The sequence below is a fragment of the Danaus plexippus genome, chromosome 30, assembly GCF_018135715.1.
Source record: "Danaus plexippus chromosome 30, MEX_DaPlex, whole genome shotgun sequence".
Lineage (NCBI taxonomy): Eukaryota > Metazoa > Arthropoda > Insecta > Lepidoptera > Nymphalidae > Danaus > Danaus plexippus.
This window is the reverse complement of record NC_083557.1, coordinates 2,201,163-2,227,900: the sequence shown is the minus strand read 5'-3', so window position 1 is coordinate 2,227,900 and position 26,738 is coordinate 2,201,163. Positions and strand designations below refer to the sequence as shown.

General features: G+C 34.0%; 1 protein-coding gene and 1 long non-coding RNA gene across 4 annotated transcripts; one reads left to right on the top strand and one right to left on the bottom strand.

The window, feature by feature from the left end:
- The first annotated feature begins 740 nt into the window (after positions 1-740).
- LOC116776497 (uncharacterized) lies at positions 741-26,738 on the top strand. 3 transcript variants are annotated; one of them, XM_061525672.1, is made up of 28 exons: positions 741-876; positions 4,101-7,448; positions 7,538-7,648; positions 7,932-8,032; positions 8,249-8,422; positions 9,450-9,601; positions 9,701-9,816; positions 10,394-10,533; positions 11,749-11,775; positions 11,850-11,921; positions 12,740-12,916; positions 14,134-14,251; positions 15,183-15,279; positions 15,374-15,573; positions 15,676-15,857; positions 15,982-16,068; positions 18,719-18,823; positions 20,258-20,403; positions 21,344-21,539; positions 21,992-22,296; positions 22,373-22,436; positions 22,915-23,028; positions 23,320-23,436; positions 24,249-24,382; positions 24,843-25,069; positions 25,710-25,776; positions 25,927-26,011; positions 26,440-26,738. In XM_061525672.1, exons 2-28 carry the CDS (start codon positions 4,172-4,174, stop codon positions 26,644-26,646), a joined length of 6,798 nt encoding a protein of 2,265 aa, XP_061381656.1. In that variant the 5' UTR covers positions 741-876; positions 4,101-4,171; the 3' UTR covers positions 26,647-26,738. The 3 variants fall into 3 exon arrangements, with proteins under 3 accessions (XP_061381656.1, XP_061381655.1, XP_061381654.1); XM_061525671.1 differs by having other exon boundaries at positions 841-994; positions 8,270-8,422; XM_061525670.1 differs by having other exon boundaries at positions 841-994.
- LOC133319829 (uncharacterized) lies at positions 831-3,363 on the bottom strand. The gene is made up of 3 exons (XR_009753316.1): positions 3,227-3,363; positions 1,049-1,148; positions 831-968 (listed from the first exon to the last, which is right to left on the bottom strand). It is a non-coding gene; the product is annotated as an uncharacterized LOC133319829 (long non-coding RNA).

Below are 26,738 nucleotides of genomic sequence, written 5' to 3'. Positions count from 1 at the left end.
TTCATGATTTAAAATATTTAAAAAAATTTAATTTAATTTAAACTTTTATTTAATAATTCTTAAATTAACAAAATGATTTATCATTTAGATTTATAGGAAACAAAAACAAATTTAAGACGTATGAATATTTTTGAATTGTAAAATAAATTGTAAGAAAATTGAAAATTAAAATGATATTAAAAAAAAATAATAATTTAGTTTTAAAATAAAATGTGGATAATTTTTAAATTGTTCATATAATTTAATAACGATATTTGAAAATAATCATCATTTTAAAATGAGTTTTTAAAATTAATTTTATATACATTTTCAATAAATTATGTAACATATGTTAAATAAAATATCTTTTAAAATTAATCAAAATACTTTCATTTTTAAACGAATAAACTTTGTAATTATCCTACCCTTGTTATATATATTCAACTCATTCTTTTCTCGATTTACTGAAGTTTCACTTCTATCGTGTGTGAATCGCACACACACCATTTTTTTTTTGTCTCAATTTTCATTTTTAATAAAAGTGGTTATGATTAAGTACAGTATCTTGAAAATCCTAGCAGCATATATTGTCATGTGGAACATTTTCTGTTAAATAATTTTTGTCCATTCATCCGTTTAAGAAAAATATAATAATTAAAGTAAAACTCATTACAAAACTTTTATTCATCTATCGCATGTTACATTGCACATGGCCGAGAAGCAGGGGTAAAGTGAAAGGCGCTCGGCAGAAGTCGGATCGGCTCGTGTCAGTTGACCGTGTGGGTTTCATTCTCGCTCGTTCGTGCTCCGCGGTAATTGTAATGTAATCAATGCATTAATTTTATTATTTTCTTGGTCGTTATGGACAGCAATATAAATAGCGGGTTAAATAAGCCGGTAAGTGAGGAAAAAACTAAGGATAGTGAGAAAATAGCTGATTTTGAATTAATTTTACTACGTAGAAGACAGAATGCCGCGAGAGTTCGTGCCTGTAGGGAAAGGAAAAAAGCTCTTGGTGAGTCAATAATATTTATAGACTTAATACACAGCCCCAAATTTTTTCGTCTACCTTTGGCGTGTCGCATTACAGCCTGAAGATTATAAGTAGCCTGATAGGAGCTCGGTAACACAGCCAAGACCAACATGACGTCGGCAATCCTTCGTGTTAGCTGTGTAGAGTAGAATTTATGTTTTCATTTATTGATGATTCACGTCATTTGTAATATGAATAGTGATTTAAAGAAGTATTGTGCTCAATTTTTGACAGGCGTCCTTTGGCTGGATTGGGTTTTATCTGTCAGCCGTACTCTAAAGTGAAAATATAAATTAAATTTTACAATGGGATAACTTGCCGGTAATTCTTATATTCCAATTAGTAATTTAGTATTGAAATACGATTATAAGACGATCTAGAGTCCCAAAAAATATTTAAATCATATCATTGATAGCAAAATGTCACTTTTATCATGATTTTTAGTTACATATATTGAAACTTCAACTATCTAGTGATTAGTTGTGTAGAGAATATATATAATAATATCTGATAAATAAAAAGTCTTGATGAATAAATTTTTCTGTAACAATTTGAGGATAGCATTTTTTTTTAATGTGAAGAATTTTAGTGAATTAAAATTTATATTCAGACAAACACTTGTGCACCCCGATATCTGTGATTTCATTAAAGTATTGATAAACTATCACATCCCTGTTCATCTATATGTATATTATAGTAAGCTATTTATATTTATGCTTAATGATCAATGAAGTCCAAGTTCGGTAACAGTAAAAAGAGAGTAATACATTGTTAGTCCGATCTGAGATTTACAAATATTCTCTACCGATGATAATCTTTTTTAATTTTATTCTGTTGACACAGAAATTCTAAACACAGGATTAACCGAACATAGTTTTAAATGTGTCGACAATAATGTGTTGTTTTTTTTTTAATTTGTGATATAATGGAAGCGAATAAATAAGTTTTTACTGTAATAAATTGCTTTTTCCTTTCATTTTGTCTCATTAAAGTAGTTGTTGGAGTATAGTGAGTTGTATTATTTCCGATTATAAAACTGTTAGATTTTTTTTTTTTATTTGGTACAGATCCAGACTCACCGTTTGAAATAAACTTACTAAATATATCAATGGGAATATTGTCACATTATATTAATACTTTCTTACATACTTGTTATGTTACTCACTTACTTACTCAAATTGTTTGTACCGAATATAATTTTTTATTGTTGAAAATGATATATAATTTATTTTTGAACATTCAATAATCAGAATATTCTCCAATAATAATCAATTTTAATAACTTTTGTGTTTTGTATAATAAAAAGAATTTTAGTTAATTTAGCATTCAAATATCATTAATTACCAGGATGTCAGGCTATTTAGAGGTAATTTTAGAGATAAATTTTTTTTAGAGCATAAGTGAATTATAAAATAGCATCTCATTAGACATGTACGGTGAAAATGCTGTTGATCAGGGTCATCAGTAAAACGTAGTCATGTTTACTATTTTGTAAAGAATTAAAAAAAAAGACTGCCTTACAGCCGAACTCAGTACGCTACTTGATTTCACCAGCTACATATAGTTATGTTTGAAATAAAAGTCCATTTTTATTTACTATATATATATAACATCTTATATATACAAGAAAAGTTAAGGTGGCCTGGAGGTTAAAAGGCCCGCCTCTCATACGTGAGGGCTCGGGTTCGAAACCTGGCAAGTACCAATGTGATCTTTTTCGAATTAAATGTACTTTCTAAGAGTATTTAGACACCACTGAAGGACGGTGAGGGAGAACATCGTGAGGAAAGCAGGTCTTATAATTTCAAATTATAAGATTGAAATCACCAACCCGTCTTGAGCAAGCGTAGTGATTAATGCTCTAACCTTCTCCTTGTGAGAAGAGGCCTTTGTTCAGCAGTGGGCTCCTATAGGCTGATGATGATGATGATATATACAAGGTGTTACTATCTGGTGAAGATTTGTTCAAAAATAATGTTCATATCCTCACAGAATGCAAAATATGCGAGTAAAATTAATATGTGTTTATATTTTTTTTATAGTATGGCTTCATACACAGTGAAATTGTAGAATATTTAAAAAAATATCAAGATTTTATTTACAGAAGTAGTATTAGTATTCTGATTATACTAGGTACTAAACTAGCGACATTTATTTATTTGCATTTCCAGAAACGGCAAACTAGTCGAAAAAGATATTTAATTTTCAAATTACCTTCGTATTTCCACTATTATATACAATTGGGATATTTTAACTATGATTTTCTTTTTATATTTACTTGTTGCGACATACTTAAATATGGATCAGCGCTTTTTTAAATATAATGATACTTTGAATGGAACAAATATTGAAAATATTTGCAACTAGATTGGCAGATGTTCAGTATTTGAGACTCACTGATTATTAAGAGCGAGTTCTTGTCAATTATCCATTCTCCTTGCAACCGTATTAATTTCTTTTTTAAAAACTAATAAATACGCTATTGATATATATATATATTTTTTTTTCACTAGGACGTTAAGACTTGAATATGGTGTCTTGCTTTCTCTTACAGTCCCGTTTACTGGAACTTTGTAATATTAGATACAGCGAAGTGCTTCTTTTGCTACTGATTGCTGATGTCACTAACTTTATAAGAATATATTTGGGTTAAACAACAAGATTTCATGATCGTTCTTTAGAGCTTCTGATCGTTCGACGATCCTCGCCAAACTAGCTGGTGGTGCGCTGAACACACTTATTTATATAGAGATCATGTCCACGTGGTCCAAATATAAGACTACCCTATTTTTATCACGTATTAAATTTGATTATTTTTTGAATAATTTTTGATTAAATAATAATAACTAGTCACAGACATACTGTATCTGCTGTGAACTACAAGTAGGAAGTAACATTTAAATGTAATTAACTTTTTCTGTTACTACGCGTTTCTTTATTATATTTTTAAAGTAAAATTTTGGCTATTAAAAGTGAATTAAAACTTGTAATAATGTACTAGACTATGTACGTATGGATATGAATGTTTTATGAAGTATTTTTGTATTGGATAAAGTAAATCTAATATATATATTTTTATTTGTATTAGGCCTCCAGTCATCTTTACCAGTTGATATTAAAACTGAGCCGCCAGATGACATCAGTGGGCTAACAGATTCAATGCCAAGTACAAGCTGGAGTCCAGCGTCAAATCTGGGATTAAATGCAATTGTTTCAAGTGAGAACCCCGCAGTTGATGATATTGATGCTGAAAAGAATCTGTATCAAAAGCAGCTAAATGCAGAAAGATGTCGTAGGTATCGTCAAAAATGTAAACTGAAATCTGGCGTCCGTACTAAGCGAACTACAGGGGAACTGGATACTAGTACCAGTCGAGACTTAGTTGCTGGGGGAGATGGATTTGAAAGCTCTACCAGTCAGACACAAGGTTCTTCCAACGACGAATCTACATCATCAGGTGCTAAAAGTACAACCGCCGCTACAAACAACGCTAATTCCAGCTCTGCTGCGGGGTTGTACTGTCGTCGGTACAGGGAGAAACTGAATGCACGAAGAAAACGAGTAAAAGAAGATCCCTCATCATTCTATACATTGTATGTCAAACATAACGGAGCTCATAACTTATTCGAAAACTTATTCGATAATAATCCATTTGGTTTTTCGTGTACTGTTTGTGATAGACTATGGTTTGAAAATGAATTGAGAAGTCCTCCTTCGTCTTGCGGTGAAATTTTAAGACAGATATGCCCAAATGTCCCCTGTCAAGATGTTGTGGTGTGTGCGGCCTGTAAGGTCTCGTTAGTTGCTGGAAAAATTCCGAATTTGGCGGTGTACAATGGTTTTAAGTATCCGCCTAAGCCGAATCTCCCTCAAATGGATATGGTTTCAGAGCGATTAATATCACCAAGATTACCCTTTATGCAAATTAGACGTTTGCGATACGTTGAGGGACAACATAGTGTCACTGGTCAAGTTATCAATGTGCCCATTCATGTTGACAACTTGGTCCAAACTCTGCCTAGAAATATGGTCGACGATTTCTGTATAAATGTTCACGTAAAAAACAAATCACTGCACAAATCTAGTTATTTGCAAGGATTATTAAAAAAGCGGGTTATTAGAGACTGGCTTGATTATCTTATAGACACCCCGCTTTATAAGCATTATAATATAAAAATCAACCCGTATTTCTTAGAGGATTTGAACAACGAGAGTGAAATGTCAGACATTGATTTAAAGGATATCGCTGAACCAATTGTAATTGGTGATAGCCTAGTTGCTGAACAGCATACACTTTTATGGTCCGCGGAAAGAGATCTACAAATAGCACCTGGAGAGAATAAAAGGTCTTTGAGTTTACTGTTTGATGCTTATGCGGAAGAATTATCTTTCCCAACTATTTATTACGGTCATTTTCGGAAATTCAAAGACGGTGTTAATTGTAAAGCACACTCAATTGCAACAAGTGAAATTCGGCGGACCGATCGACGAGGGGCCATTCCTCGCCACTTGCTCTTCTTAGTCATGAAGGTTATTTTATTTAGACTGAGTGAAAACATCGGTATTGCTTCTAAATATATCGTGGAAGACACAAAAGTAACGAAAGAGCAAATATTATCTTCCGACTATCTTAACGACTGTCGGGAACCAAATTTGTCTTTTCTCAAATTCATACCAAATTCAGTACAATATTGGCAAAATCGAAAAAAAGATCTCTTTGCGATGATAAGACAACTTGGGACCCCAACAGTTTTTTTGTCCGTGAGCGCTAATGAAATATCATGGAAATGGCTTTTAAAAACTTTGCATAAACTGAAACACGGCACGGAGATCTCTGATTTAGAAATTGATCAGATGCATTATAAAGTCAAGGCAGAATTAATAAATGAAGATGCTGTGACTTGCGCCATTTATTTTAATAAACTCGTCAATGTTATAATGACAATTCTTCAAAATAAAACCGTTAGCCCATTCGGTAAACATTATGTACGACATTATTTTAGGAGGATTGAATTTCAACACAGAGGAAATACTCATGCGCATATCCTGCTGTGGTTAAATCAAGCGCCTAACGATGCTTTTGGAGGTGACATGACTTCTGCTATTAAACTTATCGATAACTTAATTTCAGTATCAAAGACAGAATGTTCAGGGCATATTGAACTGGTCACACACCATCACACATATTCGTGTTATAAAAATAATCAAAACCAACTAAAGTGCAGATTCAATGCTCCATATATGCCTAGTAGAACTACCGTTTTGCTTGAACCTATGACTAAATCGTCTGATGAGGAAAAACGAACTTATAACGAGTATAAAGAGAGATATCACATCATACACCAAAAACTGGAATATCATGACTATTATAATATTGATGATTTTTATCGTAAAAATGGCATAAAGTCAGATGTAGAGTATTATAAAATTCTGTCCGCTGGAATTCTACGACCGATGGTTTTCGTTAAACGTCACCCTAATGAAAAATGGCACAACTTTTTCAATCCCTTCATATTTCACCATTTACAATCGAGCATGGATATCCAATACATCACAGACGAGTATTCTTGTGCTGCTTATATTGCGGAGTGTGTAAACAAATCCGATCGTAGCGTCAGTAATCTTCAACGGGAGCTGTTGGATCTTTTGGAGAAAAATCCAAATCTAGATTTGGTTGACATGACCAAACATATGAGTGTTAATATTTTGAATGCAATGGAAATGTCCAGCCAAGAAGCAGCATGGTTCCTTCTTAGGGAACCATTGTGTAAGTCGACTCTTAAAGTAGAATTCATACCCACAATGAGGCCTCAGGAACGTCATCGTTTTAGAAAAACTGAAAAAGAATTAGACCGTCTTCCCGATGAAGAGACAAGTGTTTGGAAAGAAAACTATTTTGAGAATTACGAAAATCGACCAGCAGAGTTGGAAGATGTCTCACTGATTCAGTTTGTTGCTTGGTATAAGACCAGAACTAGAAAAAAAATGTCAGGACCTCAAATTGCGAACCAAAACTGGGATTCGGAAGACGAAGAAGACGTTGAAGAAGATATAACACCAGAAGAAAATATGAATCAGCAAAGTGAAAAAGTATTTTACCGTCGTAAAACTCCAAGGGTCGTAAGCTATTTGCGTTACGACATGACTAATCATGAGCTAGACTACAAACGAGAAATGGTTACCTTGTTTATTCCATTTCGTAACGAAGAAAGGGACATTTTAGCTGATATGAGTTTCAATCAAATCTATGAAGAAAATGAAGAACTCATTTTAGTTCGCCGAGAAGACTTCGAAGGAAATTTGGACATTGATAAAATTTTTGCGGCATACAGAATATTATGTCACCCTGATGAGAATGGCGGAGACCTAGAAATTTTTCCGCTTATGCATCACGATGCGGATCCATTCAGGGAATTTCCCAACAATCCTGTTCCAGGTGCATATGTCCATTGCGATATTGATAAAAAAATATACAACCACATCACTGTGTTGATAATATTACAATTTATCTCATTAAAATTGCAGAGCAGGAAGTTGTTACATTAAATTCTGAAGATGAGTCAAAAGAAGTCATTGATAGTAGAAAATTAGATGTAGCTGAGAGCTATGTTGATTTACGAGACAGTTCCGAGGAAGGTATTTATAATACACACTCATATATATATATATAAACTTTTAAACTCTAGAACTTAGAAGCAGATTCATGTGTAGGTCAGTATCACTAATTTGAAATTAGATTGCACTAAAATAGATTTTTGGCTCTGGTTAATAATAACCGTAATGTATTCAAACAAAATAAATCAATAACTTTGAGTGTCAAGGTACAAAATCTACATATACCAAAATTTACTTTTAAATCATTATAACAAAGATGGCGTTTGTTCTATATTTACAACATATCTCATATTTAATTTCACAGACACTCAAGACACGAAGAAAACTGATCATGAAGTAGACAATCTTAATATAACGGAAGATATTGATGAAGATGAGCCAGCGAAGAAAGAAGACAAAGTATTGGTGAGATATAATCTGTCTTATTTCTTTCTTTTTTTCCTTTAATTATTTTTTCAATACCACCTGGTCAGTGTTTGAAGCTATAGAAATTGTGGAGTAGCAATAATAAGGAACTTAACTAAAAAAAAAATACCCTTATATATATGTTCATAATTTTTATAATGCATGTATTAGTTTTACTAATGAAAATGAAATTAAAGTTTATTAAATAAATCAAAGAGTTCCTCCAACCAATATCAGCCCATGGTGAGGTGCGTCAACAAGATGTGCGCTCGCACTTCCTTCGACTTCTACACAGCTGAGCGCAGCACAGTGGACTTCTATGATCCAGAGAGAAAGAAAAGAGGTTATGTTTGCAGAACCTGTCTCAGTCTGGTCGAAGAGAGGAATCAGGTAATTTTTGTCATGATTTTTCATCCTCGGTATACTTATGTGATCGCAAAACTAATGACAAGAGCTGAACAAGATAATTTGTTACATTGTAGTGTATTAACTTCGGCTAGATTCTTTAGGGTTGTAAGACTCTCGCGAGTATTCACTTAAATGAAACTTATATTTTTCGGATTATAACGCGTATTTTATTATTTTAAAAACAACGTGCTCCCGACGTTTCGGTTACTTTACAGCGACCGTGATCACGGGCAGACGAGACGTCTTGGGGTTCTTTGAGAAGTATGTATTTACATATCAGGGGCGTAGCTAGTTTTAGGTGATAAATTATTGATAATGTACTTAGTTTTTGGTCTGACCTCTAGTTCTAAAAGTTATTTTGGTTCAGAAAACAAAAGCAGTTGTATTTGTTAAAACTAAATTTAAAACAATTCTTATTACTAAGTGTTATTTTTTCCTTTCGATTTCCCTGGAAGACATTGATATTGATCGTGACGTATATACCGTACTCGCAAAATAAACATTGCGTACTCAAAGTAAAACAGCTCAATCTACATTACTATATTCTTACTAGCACAAATTACTCAATACGCGTGTTCATAGAAATTTAAAATTTTATTGGGTTCATAATCTCGTAAAATTGTTAAATGTGCCATCTATCTAAAATAGACAGAAACATTGCCGTGCTTTCCGGCCACTGTGACCGTAAGCAGAACTACTACATGCGTTTGCCCCATAGAAACAGATCACGTCAAATCACGTGTTGTTAACAAAAAATATTTCTAAGTGTGTGTAAAAGTCTTAAATTTGTTTGGGTTTGTAAAGCCTTGCTTTTCGCAATACGATTATTTTAAGAAATTAAGATAAGTTAGTTGACTAAATTAAGGAGGGTCATACATTTTGGCTGCCCCACCTCAAATATCTGTGCATCCTCTTTGAGACTGGTGACTGTGTCCACTTTTCCCTGACTTCTCTAGATCTATTCTAGCTCTTAATTACCAAGTTATATGCGTTTTTATTTTATCCCCAGCTGTTGATCAGCGCCTTTAAATCCCAGACGCCCCTCCTACAATTGGAGACTCGTCAGCAGGAAGAGGATCTGGTAGAGATATCAGAATCGCAGTCCGAAGATAATCTAATACCGGAAGTTGATGATGACGTCATAGGCGAGGAGGGGGCTAGGTGACAATATGTGCTAAATAATTAGGACTTTACATTAGTGAGAAATAGTCTATATAATTTCTAAATTAATTTTATATAAACATAAACCAACTTCTATAGGTTTATAGAGGAGAAGTTGACTGATGTCCTGAACGAGACCTGGGTCAAGTACAACATGGATGACCGGCTCCAGGAGGCACAGGATCAGCTAAAACAACAGCTGGAACAACTGCAAAGTTAGCACCTGGAATATAGACAGATGATAGTATTGTTAAAAGTACGAGGGTAGAAGTATAAAACTATTAAGAAAGTGACGGTAGAAATGAAAAATTAATATGTGGGTAGTTAGTGTTAATAGTTTAAAAATGGCTGTTTGCTATCAGACGATCATTTGGTCGGGGATGGTGTAAGAGGAAACGCTATGAAGCCAGAGTCCATATATATATTTTTTACTTCAACTTTGATGCTATAAGAATAGTCAAGTTTTTTTAATTTTATTATACTGAACGCCATCAAAAATATGATATATAAATATGTATTGTCCTCTGTATTTCTATCTATTCCAGTGATAGGTGATAATAATTACATTTTTAAGAAAAATCACAGTTGTTTGCGACTCAGCATCCGTTGGTGGAAATGATGCTAAGTTTGAAATGTATAACGGGCGGCTCAGACTTGTTGCTTGAACACAGACGATTGATTAAAATGTCAATTTATTTCAAAAAGGATTATTGAACTCGAAGTTTTTTTTGTTTTACCCACCACAAAAGGGCAGAACATTTTTTAGTAATTCGTTATATTTCACGCGACCAGAGCACAGTTTGGAGATCGACCAGTTACTGGACGAGTGCCAGATGTCCACAGATAAGCTCCGCACAGAGATTTATTCTACGTTCAAGCCAGACATCAGGAAACTTCCGTCGCTACTTATATACGACGTGCCAGATTGCTCTGTAAGTTTACTTCTCTGTATTACATGTTTCTGGGTTTTGGGTCTTATATTTTGTTAATCCGAATACTTAAATATAATATGTCATTATGTTTTCTATTCTAACTGTGGTGAAACGATTTTTTTTTTTTTTTATAAATGAAACTAATATTTTTCGGATAAACTACGCGTGATTTATTTTTGTAAAAAACTAAATACTAGTTTCATTTAAATAAATAAAACTCCCGAAAATCTTAGATCTCATTACGATTTTTTTTTTTTTTTTGGAATTTATGTTTTTCGATACAAAGTCGTTTTATGTAAAAGAAATGTTATATTTTTTGGACTATCTTCTGTATAAAAAAATCTATAGAATTAATAAAAATATTTTACTATAAGAACTATAGGAATTAATTTCCTGAATTCTCATATACATGCAGTGAACTCCTCAATATAATACAGTTAAAGATATTTAATCGAAGGTGTAGATTTATTAATTATTACAAAATACGGAGGTCTTATAGTTATTTAGATGGATCAAAAACATTTCTTGGTAATAATATAAAAAACAAAAAAGAAATGTTTGAAGTTTTTTACAACAATAATAATACTACATACTATAGATTTATTTATTTATTTATATGTTTATTTTAAATTCCTTAATTAATTAAATAAATAATTTATGTACATTATTTTTTGTCCGCGAAAAGTTGATTCCAAGAATAGTTATCCAAAATGAGACCTTACCTTAAAAAACTGTCACTACATTCATGAACATAGCTCTTAATTACTATTATACAAGAGAAAATATTTTTTAAAAATCCACCATTACTATACATATTTAATTTCTTTTCTTTAAAATGATAAAAATATACAAATTTTAAGTCGCGCTGGCCTAGAGGTTAAAGGCCTACCTTTCGTTCATGAGGGTGCGGGTTCGAAACCTGGCAAGTACCAATGTGATCTTTTCCGAGTCATATGTACTTTCTAAGAATATTTAGACGCCACTGACGGACGGTGAAGGAAAACATCGTGAGGAAACCTGGACTTACAATTTAAAATTATAAGTTTGAAATCGCCAATCCGCTTCGAGTAAGCGTGGTGATTAATGCTCTAACCATCTCCATGTGAGAAGAGGTTTTTGCTCATCAATGGGCAGTGATAGGCTGATGATGATGATGACACATATTTTACTGTTCTTTTAAAGATGATGCATATTCATTGTTATATAATATTTCAGTACACCTTCGTCGACCTCGCTGAACAGGTGAGAATGATCTATTCTTCTGTATATGATTGATTCTATGGAATTTATATATAAAAAATATATTTTTATGTCAGGGAAGTAGACTCTTAAATCTTCGGAAATCATCTTTATCTGAGTCTCCAACAAAAAAATCCACAACAGATCAGGTGAGTATTATTTTATTTCTCTAATTTTCGATTGCTGTCTCCCTCTCCATCTCTTTCTATCTCTCTCTCCCTCTCTCTCTATATATGTGTGTGTGTATATTTATAATATTTTCCGAACACTGGTGAGACGAATAATATATACACTATAAATCATCAAAACATTAATTTTCCTTCCTGAGACAATAGTACATAATAATTGTATATTGCCCGTAGCAAGTCACTTGACACAGACTATAGCTAGCGCTGCCAATCTATTTGTGCATCTATTTTATTCAAGCAAACAATATTAAGTTTCTTCTAAGCTCATTCCCGAAGTCAATGTCAAAGTATAAGGCAGAAACGAGCTACAAAACACTGTTTCAGTTTCTGAATCAGTCTGGCTTTTGTTGTCTAAACGCCAATTGTCTAAGTAAACTCTATCCATCCAAATATATATATATATTCTGTATATAGAACACTAAATCTTCGGTAATCACAAACGATAAATTTGATCAAACATTTAAATTACATATTATTATTTAATCATTATAATAAATGTACTTAAGTCCATTGGATTCGATATAATTCATACTAATGTTTTTGCTCCTTGCGATAACAAGTAGTTTGTAGGTTCAACTAAAATCATTATATTCTTAACAACTTAAATTCTTTCGGACGTTCCACAGGTAACATTTTTGTGGCAATATAATTCAATTCTTGGCAAAGGACAAATATAGACAGCCATTATTATTCAATTGAAATTCAAAAAGATGAAGTCAAAAACAAGAATTTATCTCTAGCTGTTTTTAATTTCAATATCCATTCATCGATATCCCCAGGATTCTGATGAATCAGTGGTACATATATCTGTGGAATCCGCTCCCTCCCACCTGCCTCCCGTGGGGGAGTTGTCTTATCCTCAGTTGGAGGTGGGAATGATAGTCTACGCATCTAAGAATGCTTCGGGGACCTGGATGAAGGGCAAGATATTGGAGATAACACCAAAGTCAGAAGATGTAAGTCTTATATTATTAGTAATTTATTAATTGATATTCCGGATTAGAGAAAATGTATTAGAATCATGTAACCAAATACATATAATAGGTAAATAGAGTTTATAACGTCGGATAAGAGGTATAAAAATATTAGGCAAAAAAACAATACTTATATACTTACAAGTACTTATTGCAAGTACTTATGCGTATGTTTGTTCTAAATTAAGATTATGAAGTTTTTTTGATATAGATTTCATGGTGATCTGAAACTTAGAATATAGGGATTTTGGACTTAAATTCCCGTAACATCATTAGATTGAACGGATCTACTTGTGGGATCTTCCAGACCAGAGTTGCTACTCTAATTTACTCTATCAACATTGATCATCCAGCCAATCAAGCTACTCTCATTGATCAATCAATCAATCATCCAATCCATTTAAGCAGAGAACTGCCACACTATACAGACCACAAACTTTGACTCTTTGAGCGAATTAAAAAGAATTTTCAGACCATAAACCCAGGAAAGCTTCTGGCATGTATAAACTGATCCGTAAACGTTTCTGATTTGTATATTTTAGATAATTAAATGTTAATATTCTTGTTACATATTATACAAAAATTCTAAAAAAAAATCTCACACTCTAAAGAAACTGGACAGAAGCGACTACCAAAAATTTTAATAGTTTATTTTGTTTGTCAACTTTTCGAGCTTAGGTGAGTGTAGAGAGCTTGGCGTCATGGCCACGTCGACCAAAGAAGAGTTTATAAGAATACTTCGGTACATATTCATAAAAGACCAGTAAATGCACTGTATAATTTTCATCGAGAAACTATTTGCATACACAAGAACTTGTCACTGACATCAAAAGGTCATTCGATAGCGCGATCAGGGCTATTAAGCCAACTTATTTCCAATAAATGCTACTTGCGTTTTTTGGTTATGATCTAAAGTTTTTTGGAAGATAAATCACTTGCAGTTCAAGATGCAACAACTAAAAAGTGAGATCAATAAAAGCTGTATGAGGGTTGTACTGACAGTCCTATACTGTATTTTGCTGATACAACTCTGACATCTGAGTTTCTCTTTTCGGACAGACTCCAACAGTATTAAAGTTTTAAGTATGATATTTAATTAGGATCTCAAAACAAAAAACCTTCAGTTTTCTTCGACGACTTCACCATAACTAACAGAGTCTTAAAAATTCTTTGTAATGGTAATAATTTCTCTATTTCAGTCAAACTCTTTTACTTTGTGTCGTATCGAGTACGAATACAAACAGGCTAAACCGTCCAAAGTATTACCAGCTAGATTCATTGCATACTTCGATCCACCGGATGTCAGGATAACTATTGGTGAGTTGATATTAAGGCAATTTTTTTTAAATGAAACTAGTGTTATTCGGATTTACTACGCGGATTTTATTATTTAAAAACTACATAATCCCGACGTTTCGGTTACTTTGCAGCAACCGTGATCACGGGCAGACGAGGTGTGAAGAAACGTCGGGATTATGTAGTTTTTAAATAATAAAATCCGCGTGGTAAATCCGAACAACACTAGTTTCATTTAAATGAATACTCGCGAAAATCTTAGATCTCAATTTTTTTTAATTTATGTAGTTTTCTGAACTTATCTTAATGAAATTCTGCAAGGCTTTGGTGAAGGGTAAAGGCTATAGGGTATTGTTAGCCCCGACATCAGATCGCCTCGAGTTGTACCCAAATTTATGTATTTCAACTCGTATTTCAACTCGTATTCTTTCAATAGTAACTTCCTGACTAAGATCAAAAACTTAATAACCAACTTAAATTTTCAAACCTTAATCTAAGAAGTTAATGTATTCAGATTTACATCAAAATGAAACATATTATTTAACGGGGAATCGAAATTAAACTTAGGAATTATATATGATTCAGTATTATAATTTTACCACCCATTGTATTGCGCAAGTTTACATTACAGTAGGTCGTACTATAAGTTTAAATTGTAAGATTAAATATAATGAATAAAAGTAGGTGAGAATAGTTTTGGGATTACCCGAGCACGACAGAATAAAAAGAAGTCAAATAAAAAATTGACAAGGATACAAAAACTGACGAAATAAATAAACAACTCGTTGACTTATCCGGGACATCAACAACATATCAAATCTGCCAAGAATATTTCTATGTACGCTACCTGTTCCCAATTTTTTTTGGACCGTAATAAAGAACATACCATTTCTATCCAAATTGGAACGCATATATTTGTACAATTAATAAACCAATCCCATTTTCATCCCAGGTACACGTGTGATAGCCTTGTTCAAGGACATCATGAGGCGCGAGTTTTTTTACCCGGGTATTGTCGCAGAAATGCCCAACCCAAGGAATAGGTACCGGTAAGCTTTAGAGATTTTTTTCTGCTGAATTGAAATTTGTTGTTACATACATATTGTATGGTCATGAAATTTTTTGTGTACATATTATTTCCAGCTACCTGATATTCTTCGACGATGGCTACGCTCAATACGCGCCACACTCTAAGGTCCGTCTGGTGTGCGAGTGCGCGTCTCACGTGTGGGAGGAAGTACAGCCCATGTCGAGGGAATTCATCCGAAATTATCTCTTGAAGTACCCTGATAGACCCATGGTGAAGTTGCAATCTGGACAGAGTTTGAAGACGGAATGGAAGGGTCAGTTTTATATTATATAGAAAAATATAGTTAATTACGCTATCCGAGAGTAAATTTTTAGTTCTAAAAAAATTAATTTAACCTTTATCTTGTATATCTCAGACAACTGGTGGTCGTCCGTGGTGGTGTCGGTGGACGCGTCGCTGGTGGAAATCCAGTTCCTCCAGCTGGAGAGACGAGAGTGGATCTATCGAGGATCCACGAGACTCGCCCCCCTGTACCTGGAACTGCAGGCCGCGGAGAGACACAGGCCCAGAGCCCTGCCACGGACACAGACCACCAAGGTGAGTCAAGTAACGTTGATGTGAACTACACTAATACTAGATGAGTGTTGAACTGACATCGAATAAGGATATAATACATCGAGCAGAGGAACCTAAAGTAAGCGCTCTTTGTTTCTGCGTACAGACGAACATGCCCTACGTGGAGTACACCAGATCTGAAGAACTGACGAGCAAACAAGCCAAGACTTTGCCACAGCAACAACAGAGCGAGGTGAATAGAATTTGAAAGGTTACATATGTGTGTGTGTGTTTAAGTCTTTGTGAATTGTCTTCCAGTCGCGTAGTCATTGAATTTCAAAGGGACTCTTTAATAACATTTGATATTATGGTTTCTCGTTCGTAGTGCTAAAAATCTGTTATGAGATAATCAGTATTCGTAAATATCCTCAGCATTTTGGACTGGAACCTCTCAAGAATTCTGAGTTCGAGTTGGTAGCTGTTCTTCAAATTTGTATTCTATAACTCAAGATCGATTTCAGAATATCCAACTGTAGTACAAGGCAGTGATTTTTTTTATGACACATGTGATATGTTTGCCATCCAGATGCTTACATTTTTTGAAATAATCTTATAAATTTTGTGTAACTAATTTTTGTCATCTTTGTCAATGTGTTGTTTCAAAAATATGTCATTTTCGAAGGCCTTATTGGTGTCATAAACTAGTCTAGACACTTCTATCAGACCATGATGTTCTCTAAAGAATGATGTACGTACATAATGATGAATTTTTAAAAACTGTACCGGGACTAAGTTTTGGTTGTTTATTACTGTAGAGTTGAAGACGTTTTTAAATTATATATTGAGCAGTGTGTGTTTCCAGACTATTTTTACAACGATTGAGTTGTATTAGAGTTTTGGTTTTGATTTAAATTAATAATCTAAAAGGATGTTTGCTAAAAGGCCCACATTCGATTTAAGAAGGTGGGTTAGGGTCATCGGATCATCTTAAACGGAATTTTGTTTGCTATATGGTAGTGCGGAAGCTCTAACAAAAATTTAATCGTTGATTGAATAAACGGCGAAAAGGTGTGAAGAGATGTCAATGTTACGCTGGATATAGTTAACGGTTTTTACTCTCTAACTTAATACAGTATTCTGGAGGCTCTCGCATTCCGAGGACTTCCATATTTTGCGGGGCCTCACTGCCTGCCAGGCCCATTGTATGGTTAGTATTGTCACCAATTGTATTTGCTGCTGACCCTAACGGTGTTGTATCGACTTCAGACCAGGGTGGTTTCTTTCATCAAAAGTATTCCAATATGCGGTTTGGTCTCCTTTCTGCACGTCGATAAATAAGAATACACACACATATAGTTGTTATAATTAGTTATTTTCCTAATTTAATAGACACTAATAAATTTCGCATATATACATTTATAGTATAAAGGTTATTTATGTTTTTTCATGGCGAAATCTATCGGGACATTTATCAGGTTTCTTGGACATTATCTGTTTAATAGTCTAATGGTGTATTGTGTCCAGTGAATCACGTAAATTATCATACTCGTAACATACAAGAATACTTTTTTCGGCATTTAGGTCTAGAAAAGCAGAGCAAAAAGCAGCGTTTGAGGCAAAACGATTTTTGTCTCTTTTGTAATGCATGATTGGTGGAAATTTGTTTCCTTCGGTTTTAGCGACAAGATATATTTGATTTCTCTACATCTCAGAGCTATACATTCTATTTTATACTACGTTTATGCAAAATTGCTAGAAATTTATTTGATATATTTTCCTATAGAAACTAAAATTGACTTTGTTTTTGATTTTAAGATGGGTTGAAAAAAAATTGGTGTTGCTTTTATGAGACTAAAAACTTTCATATTACGACTTTTGGGTGAGACATGCAGTAAGTTAGTTCCTCATTCGATATTGCATTTAGATGTGCAGTCAGATATTTTTAATAAAAATACAATATTTTGTTGGTCATGTTTTCATCAAGAGATTATTACCAAAAAAAGTTCTTTCACTAACTTAGAAGTTATCTCGTTGTATATATTATATCTTTCATGATATTTTTGTTTGTTAGAAAATTATTTTGGATTCTCATTCTCATTACTTGCTTGTAATTTTGCTGGTCTTGTTCCTGATAAGTGTCTGCCTTGCTTTATCGTCGAAGTTTTGTTGATAAACGAGGAGAGTTAGTTGTCTAGATATTTTTATGTAATTAGCAAATTTTATAGTTCAACCTTCGCATAATTATTATCATTGCTAGTCAGCAATGATAATATAGACTAGTCACTATTTTTTTAATTGAATTTTTCTTTCTGCTTGTTTGTGGACGAAGCAGTGTTATTGGTCATAATATTAAAATTTAGCACTTTAGGGCATTGCTCGTGTAAGTCTTGTCAACTGGGACGAAATCCTCAGGAAGATTTTTGACATAATAATTATTTTGTGGGCTTCAATTTCTATGAGGTGCATCATATGTTTAAATTAGTATATCGTATATAAAAATCATCACAGATTTGACAATCTAAGACAGTTTGTTAGTACTTAGATCTCTAAGATCAACCTAGCACGCGTGCAAAGAAGTTAAAGCACATTAATATTTTATTATAAAAATAAAAATCCCAAAAAATAATATGTTAACTACCTTTGGAAATTGTTTTTTTTTTTTATTTTGAATTTGTACAACAAGGAGTATAATAATAATTGTTATTAATCACTGCAAATAAAATAAAAAGTACATGTAGCTCTTGGTATATATAAAGGAAATTTAATTTGTTTTACGTATATTACATAGTATTGCTATAAGCCATAGTGGTAACTACATATTTCCGTTTGATGCCAGCGTTAAACTCTTTACATTTTTATTATGTTCTTTAAACATGCCATACATCTCTACTACCAACCACCAGGGATTTCCTCGTCAGCGCGCCGTTGCCAAGAAGACTACCACGAAGACTCGCCAATCATCCCGTACAGCCGTGCAGAGCCTCGACCACTTTACTAGTAAACTAGTGGTAAATATACACAAAAAATAATAAATTCAATTTCCAATTCGTGGGAAAATCCCATGATGATGTTACATCACTCCCAAAAGACAGATGCCCCAGAGCTAGAGTCTAAACTTCAGAGAATCTATGATACGAGTTCAAAGTAACGAAGTAGTGTTAGGATCAAGTAACTAGGCCCAAGATGCGGATATTAAATTCTTTTCGTTGGCAAGACGAGAAAGCTAAATATAAGTTTCTTGCCATGAGTTTAGGTATGCGGAACGAGTGGTTAGACATAGGAGATTTTTGCATCCCATTAGCACCATCCATGGAATAATGCTGGTAGCGAAGGTTGAAAATTTTACAGTGTCTATTTGTATATATAAATAGACTATATATATAATAATATGTAAATAGGTTAGGTTTTACGGTATTAAAACATCTAAAAAAAAATTTAAATATCAAAGATGTAATTAAAACTAAAGTAGAAGACAGAAAAAGCAATTAAAGGATGAAAAAAATGCAACCTGTGACTTTTGGAATACCGCGTTCCAGTCACTTTTCTGAGTAAGATATAGTGACTGTGGTTTAGGTCGGTGAATTAAATGTGTCTGTATTTATCTATGATACCAAGACGAAGATGCGATTTATTAGATTTTTTTCATGAAATTCGTATCAAACATCTAACTTTCGAGCTTAGAAGGAACTTCCGAGCTATATAACACATATATATATGCTATAGTCTTAATGGCAATGTCCGTCACTTTATCTGGTACGTGAATGGTAGAATAATCTGTCGTTCGACCTCAAGGACGGTTAGATGCTTGATTTGTTCGAGCCCCTTGTTATTAACGCACATGATATAAATATCCTCCGACAGGTCCGACGATACATCAATATTTTAAATATATATAGTTGAAATATATTTACAAAATGTTAAATACTGACTACATTTTTACGTCAGAAAAACTTTTTTCGAATTTCATGTAGTATTCTTATTTAAATACTTTATACAAATATTTAGTTTTTGTAAAATAAAAAATTGTTGTTAGATTTTTTTTTATGATTTTAGATTTTTATTTCGTTATACTAAATTTAAATTTATAATCTTTTACCGATAAGATATTCTTATTAAGGAGAATAACTATTAGGTTTCACAGGAACAAGCTGAACTCTCTAAACTCTTTGAACTTGTAAAACTTGAAAAATCTTTTAAATAAGTTATAAATGCAATTTTATTTTCCTACTTTTTATAACTCTATAATAATAGTTATAATATTTCTTAAACATGAAGAAAAAAATTATTTGAACTGACTTAGTTATCTGGACATTTATTTGTTCTGTATGCTTTAAATCCCTGTCGAGTTAGTTAGGTCCTGCACCATCTCACCGCTGACAAATCGCGAATAATAATTGTTTTGTATAAACATATCTTATTTACTCATTTTTCATATATTTTAGTACTACAGTCCAAAGAAACATGTGAAGCCATACAAGATGGTGCCCCATACTTGCTCGACTGCGTGCAAGAGAACGGATGTTTTGGAACTCAAAGATTTAAAATCTTACAATCCATTAGCCAAGCCACTGTTGAGTGGCTGGGAGAGGTAAGGAATACTGTTGCTATAGGACACCACTTGGAAAACCTATCAAACCCGAGTACAAGATAAAAATGTCATAGTCGCATAACAATAATAGCAATTACTGCACAAAATCCTCTGAAGACTGTGACAGCGTTCAGTTGAAAGTGTAATTCGTGTTTTAACATTGAAAATAAAGTAATTTTTTTGCTCTCACATAATCGTGGTATATATTTCTATACAGTCATTTGATTATAATTCAAGTACTAGCCATTGTATACTTGAACATTCCTTTGATGGTAAAGAAGAAAATTGGACGTGGCGAAGGTTATTTCGGCAATGTGAGTGTATAGAGTTCATGTTATTTATTCCAAAACAAGAGAAAAGAATTTCCTTAAAAAGACTCAGACATTATAATCGCTCTGAAATGCAAAATACGTTTCAAGATTTAATTAGAGGAATTGCTTAGTGTAGGGCTCTTTATACTGTAATCAAATGATTCGCTTCTATTAATTATGTAGGTCGTTTTTTGCGAAGGATCTTACCTTATGTGTGCCAACGACGATGAAAGGTTTTATAGCCATTTCAGGCTTGTGCCAAACGTCAGTCTAGACTCTGCCAAAGCGCTCAATTCACAACTCTTGTGCCTCATTGTAAAACCAGATACCGTATTAGTAAGGATAACTATGACTCTGCCAGACTAAATAAAGCTGTTCTAGTTTTGGTCCAAATCGATACTATCATATTGAGTTCTTTTACGGATATTTACTAAGACATTAGGAAGTATAGAAGTTTTCCCTATATTATTGATAAAGAAGATAAATTCAATTGCTTTTTAAATTGTTATAATATAATTTAAATTATTTAACAGTCCAGTTCAAGATCGAGCGATTCCTATATATTACCATTAATAAAACAAAGTTTCCAAAGTTTGTTTCCTCAATCATCAGAACACCTCATATTCCAGACAGATAGCCAATTTCAAGGGCAACAAGGTTGTGTTGTACGTGTCTCCGTGCGGTCGCCGCGTCCGCTCTCCGCGGGAGCTACATCGCTATCTGCGGACCGTTGGGTCAGACCTGCCAGTCGACCTCTTCGACTTCACACCATCCACGCACTGTCTGGCCGAGTTTGTGCTCAACAAATACTGCGTCAGCAAGAAGGTTAATGTCCGTTATTGCCGAAAAACTTAAAAGCGAAATGTACTGGACTTTTAACATTTGTAAAAAGTTATCAACGATTTTTTTCACGAAACTTCGCAAGGTTTGTTAAAGGACAATTAATCAAATATTGCAGATGTCTCTGTGACGGTGACCGTTCGTACGTTTTGCCACAGTCATAAATTATCGTAGCTGGAAATGACAAAGACGTCTCTTGATCTTAAATTCTAAATAATTGTAAAGTATTTTTGTCTTACATTTTCGGCGAAGGATTATGTTCGGCGGATGGAGACTACACCGTTTCAAATATTATTAAGAGATATTTAATAGCATGTAATACTATTCTTAATGACACAAAAGCTTCTAATTACCAATACATATCTTCATATTAACAACCATAAATTGATTATCGAAACTACCCGTGAGTCCAATGCTATGAGAATATTTTTGTCCAGGACTTGTCAAATGGCAAAGAGAACGTCCCAGTGGCTTGCGTCAATTACTACGACGGATCACTGCCAGAGTTCTGTTTCTACAACACTGAGCGGACTCCGACCGCTGGGGTTCCACTCAACCTGGACCCGGAGTTCCTGTGTGGCTGTGACTGTGAGGACGACTGCGAGGACAAGAGCAAGTGCGCCTGCTGGCAGCTGACTCTGGAGGGCGCTAGGACGATAGGTCTGGAGGGGGAGAACGTCGGTTACGTTTATAGAAGACTAATGGAACCGCTCCCGACTGGTATTTACGAGTGCAACTCTAGGTAAGATTATTCGCACCATTATCGTGTCTCACTTTGAAAGAAGTTAATGGTCTTTGTTTTCTATTTCTCTCTCCAGGTGCAAGTGTAAAGACACTTGTCTTAACCGCGTCGCTCAATATCCACTTCAGCTAAATTTGCAGGTAAGTGAAAATAGTTTTTTCAATAGAAATTATCATTTATAAAGTTGTCGTAATTTTTTAAAACGGTACAATACTTTTTTAAGGCGTTCTTTAAGAAATGCACTCAAAATCATTTCAAATAAAAGAGTTTAATAAAAAAATATCTAGCTGAATCACGGTTGCGTTATACTAGTTTTTACCCGCGACTTTGTCTATTTATGTTTAAGAATTAGAAATGTATTTGCTCGAGCCAATTCTGTTTCGCCTTAGAATCAGTAAATAGGCAAATTTTGAATTGTGTGAATTTTTTTTTTCGATTGAACGGGATTAAAAGTATACTATGTCCGTTTCCTGGTCCTAAACTTGCTCGACATCAATTTTCAGCCAAAACAGTTGGGCCGTTCTTGAGTTATAACAATGTAATCGAGACGACTTTTTTATATAAATTGATTTAAAATTTGCTTGTTTAAAGATTTTCAACTCATTCCCCATGTATCAGGTGTTCAAGACCCAGAACCGCGGTTGGGGCATTCGCACCCTGAATGACATACCCAAGGGGAGCTTCCTCTGTACTTACGCAGGGAAGCTACTAACAGAGGCCACAGCTACCCTCGTACGTACACCGTAATAAAGTAGATTTAGTCATATTACAACTTTTGATTCTTGATACTGAAGGGATGTATAGGATATTCCTGGTTCGTTTTTGATTTATGTCAGTTCCTAGCTAATGCATCCTGGTTCGTATTTTAGGACTAAAACCTTATTATCTTTATAATTATTGTACAGTAAGGGTTTCACAATGTACATGGGTAACTTTCACGTTTTTGGTTTCCATATAATTGAAATTCTGCTCTTAAAGGACATTGTAATTTAATATTATAATAAAATATCTGACGATCACCAGGACGGTCTGAACGAGGGTGACGAGTACCTGGCGGAGTTGGACTACATCGAGGTCGTGGAACAGATGAAGGAGGGTTACGAAGAGGACATACCAGAGAACATCAAGAAGATGGATGAGGTTTGTGTTATACTGAGGAATTTATAGCAGATTTGAGTACAGAAGAAGATAAATTACAGTTTCATCTAAAGAACACATATATGATACAACCTATAAAACTGCAATTGTTTATTTTACTGAATAGAAGTTATAGTTGTTAGTTTCCACAGCGCCACTGGCAAGAGAAGGACATTTATTCTTGGACACATCCTTGATATTTATTTTGCTTTGGTCTGGGGCCATAGCTTAGACACTCCTCAGTCTTTACGACTAGAATTTAATAAGTCTTTGAGAGTACTGCGCCGGACCATTCAAATCATTGATTAAGTTAAAAACTCGTTAACAAATTGTCATCTTTAATTAGTTAAATAGGATTAAAAATTTTAGATTACAGGCCCATGGGAAATTGGGAGTTGACATATATTTCCTAAAATGTTGTATAGATGGTAAAAAATAATAAGAAAGTTATTGTATATCAAATACCAAGACTCGTTATATCTAAAATGCTTACATTATAATGAATTCTAAAACATCATAAAATAAAATAATTTCCAAACAGCGTTTTATTTTTTTATGGCCTTGAGAAGTTTATTTGGTTGTGGTTATAGCCATAATTAAATTTTTTGATCTCTTGTTTGAATCATCTGCTAGTTATAATTTTACCCAACACCAAATCAAGGTTTTTAATTCTCTGTCTTCATTTCTAATTTGTTTCATGTGAAATAGTTTATAAAATTTTTAAATAAACACTAATTTGGTCTTACAAAATGGAACATTTTTTTCGATAATTATAATTTAAGTGATGCTTTGTATAATGCATGTATTTATAATAGGCTCAAATAGCGGAACAACTCTCGATGGCGGGCGAAGAAACACAGTCATCGTCTTCAGGGGAAAGCAGCCCCAAAAGCGCTGAAAATGACGACCTTAGCCTCGAAGACATTGGTCCGGGGGTCACAGAGTTCAGGTCCATTGAAAATACCACGTTTTAATCAATAACACAGGTCTACAAAAAAAAAATTTTTGTTTGGTGCCGCTAATTCTAGGTTATATTTTGGTTAATTAGCCCACAAGATGTCGTATGAAGCTGTCAAAATTGTGAAGCTACGTTCAGGTTTGTATCGATCGATATAATAACCTAAAAAACGTATTTTATCATAATTAATGTCATTATAATCAATAATTTATTATAATAAATATTTAATTAAATGTTCTTTTGTTTTTTAATAAATGAAATCTCGAAAACTATACGTAGCATTAAAAAAGTAAGTATCACGTTTTTATCAGGGTACCGAATGTACTTGAAATCAGTTTTACTTTTAGCGGCACCAAAATCATTGTAGACCTGTGTAATCAATAATCGTTCCATCAGAATAACATATTTTCTCCTTTTGGACTTGGGTTATTTATTGCATAATATTTTTCAGCAAAGAACTAAGGGGGAAAGACTCACAGACAGACGAAGAAATAGAGAGTGCGGTGCTGAAAGTTACCGAGAGATTAGTGCCCACAGAAGAAGATGAAACAGTTGTCACAGAGGAACAGAAATCTGTTGTCATAGAAGTGGAAAGTTCAGTGCCCACGGAGGACGAACTCTCTGAAATGCAGGAGGAAATCGAAGAAGATTATGATTCTTCGAGTGATGACGGAGAAGGTAATGACATGTTATGTAAAGGTGGCTATTACGATAGTGATGAATTTTAACTTGGATTACAACACGTAAAGAGGATTGCTGATAACATATTTTTTACTATGTAAAATGAAATATTTTTTTGCGTGATTTCTACCCTCTCTCTGTCCTGCTGTTATAAATATTTTCAAAGATATGATTTTCCAGTAATTTCTTACCAATGAGTCCTTCTCAATTGTTTGTATTCACCATTTTAATTGCTCATGATGATAGATATGATGAGGATATCGTAAAAAATAGATAGTTAAAATATTTTGAATGCCTAAATTTTTGACTCGAGTCAGTGTTAGGTTAATTGGTAAAGGTAGGTTTTAACATTTGGGAAACCTCAACTTTGAACCCTTTTCTTGGCGGACATTTTTAAATTAAATTTAATACGTAACTAATTTATATAATATAAAATGTAAGACATTATTTTATTTGATATGTACCATCACCCTGGCATTAAACTAATTCCAGTAAGTGAGGTAGAAATATTCTACCGTTCAGAGTTATGTGGTTCATCATGAGGGGAGGTACTTCCTCGGGTTTTGATGGAAAAATCGTGATATAAATACGCCTCTCATGGAATATTATTAAGAATATTAATATGATATATTTTCAGATCGAGAACCTTCGAATTTCTCAGCCAGTGCTGGGATGGGAGCAAAGAAGTTTAAATCAAAGTATAGGTGAGAAAATAGTGTTTGATAAGATAAATTAAATTATATATATTAATATAAATATTGGGTATAAATCGAGTTTACTTTGAGATATTATTTTCGTTGTTTACAGTAACTGTTATAGGTTTAGATAAATCATTGTTAATGATATATTTCCAGGTCTGTCCGTAGTCTGTTTGGTGAAGATGAAGCCTGCTACATCTTGGACGCCAAGGTGCAAGGGAATATAGGCAGATACCTCAATGTAAGGGGATGAACAACAACGCGGTCCTTGTATGACCGGCAGAGTTGTGATCTGTATATAGAGTAAGGTTTCCGTCGAAGTAGTTGGCACATTGACAATAGAACATTTTGTTAATCCTCAGTATTAAATATGTTATCAAAATATAACGCAACTAACTGTAAAGTACTTTCCTTGACGTTTCTAATTTAAACGAATATATGACAACAAGTCAGTCAATTATAAACGCGGACATCGCGCCAGTACCCGGGCACCAGGCGCGCTCTCTGACTTGTGTTGTGTAGTGTGAGAAATAAACTGTCCCGGGGTCGTCTGCAAGCACTGGTCTTGACGGAAGTCTTATTATTACACTGTGCAGAAAACTTACAATGTGTAGACTCAACGTCCTCGTTCCTGCAAAGACTCATTCCCCTGTCTCTGCCTCCCGCCAGCACTCGTGCGTGCCGAACGTGTTCGTCCAGAACGTGTTCGTGGACACGCACGACCCTCGCTTCCCGTGGGTGGCTTTCTTCGCTCTCACAGCCGTGCGGGCCGGGGGCGAGCTCACCTGGAACTACAACTACGACGTGGGTTCCGTGCCCGGGAAGGTCCTCTACTGTTACTGCGGGGCTCCGACGTGTCGCGGCAGGTTACTGTGAGGCGGTCACACAGACGAACACCACGCACATCGGAGACAAACTTAGCCTTGGGCTTCGTTACTGTATATATAAATAATAAAATGTATGGACTA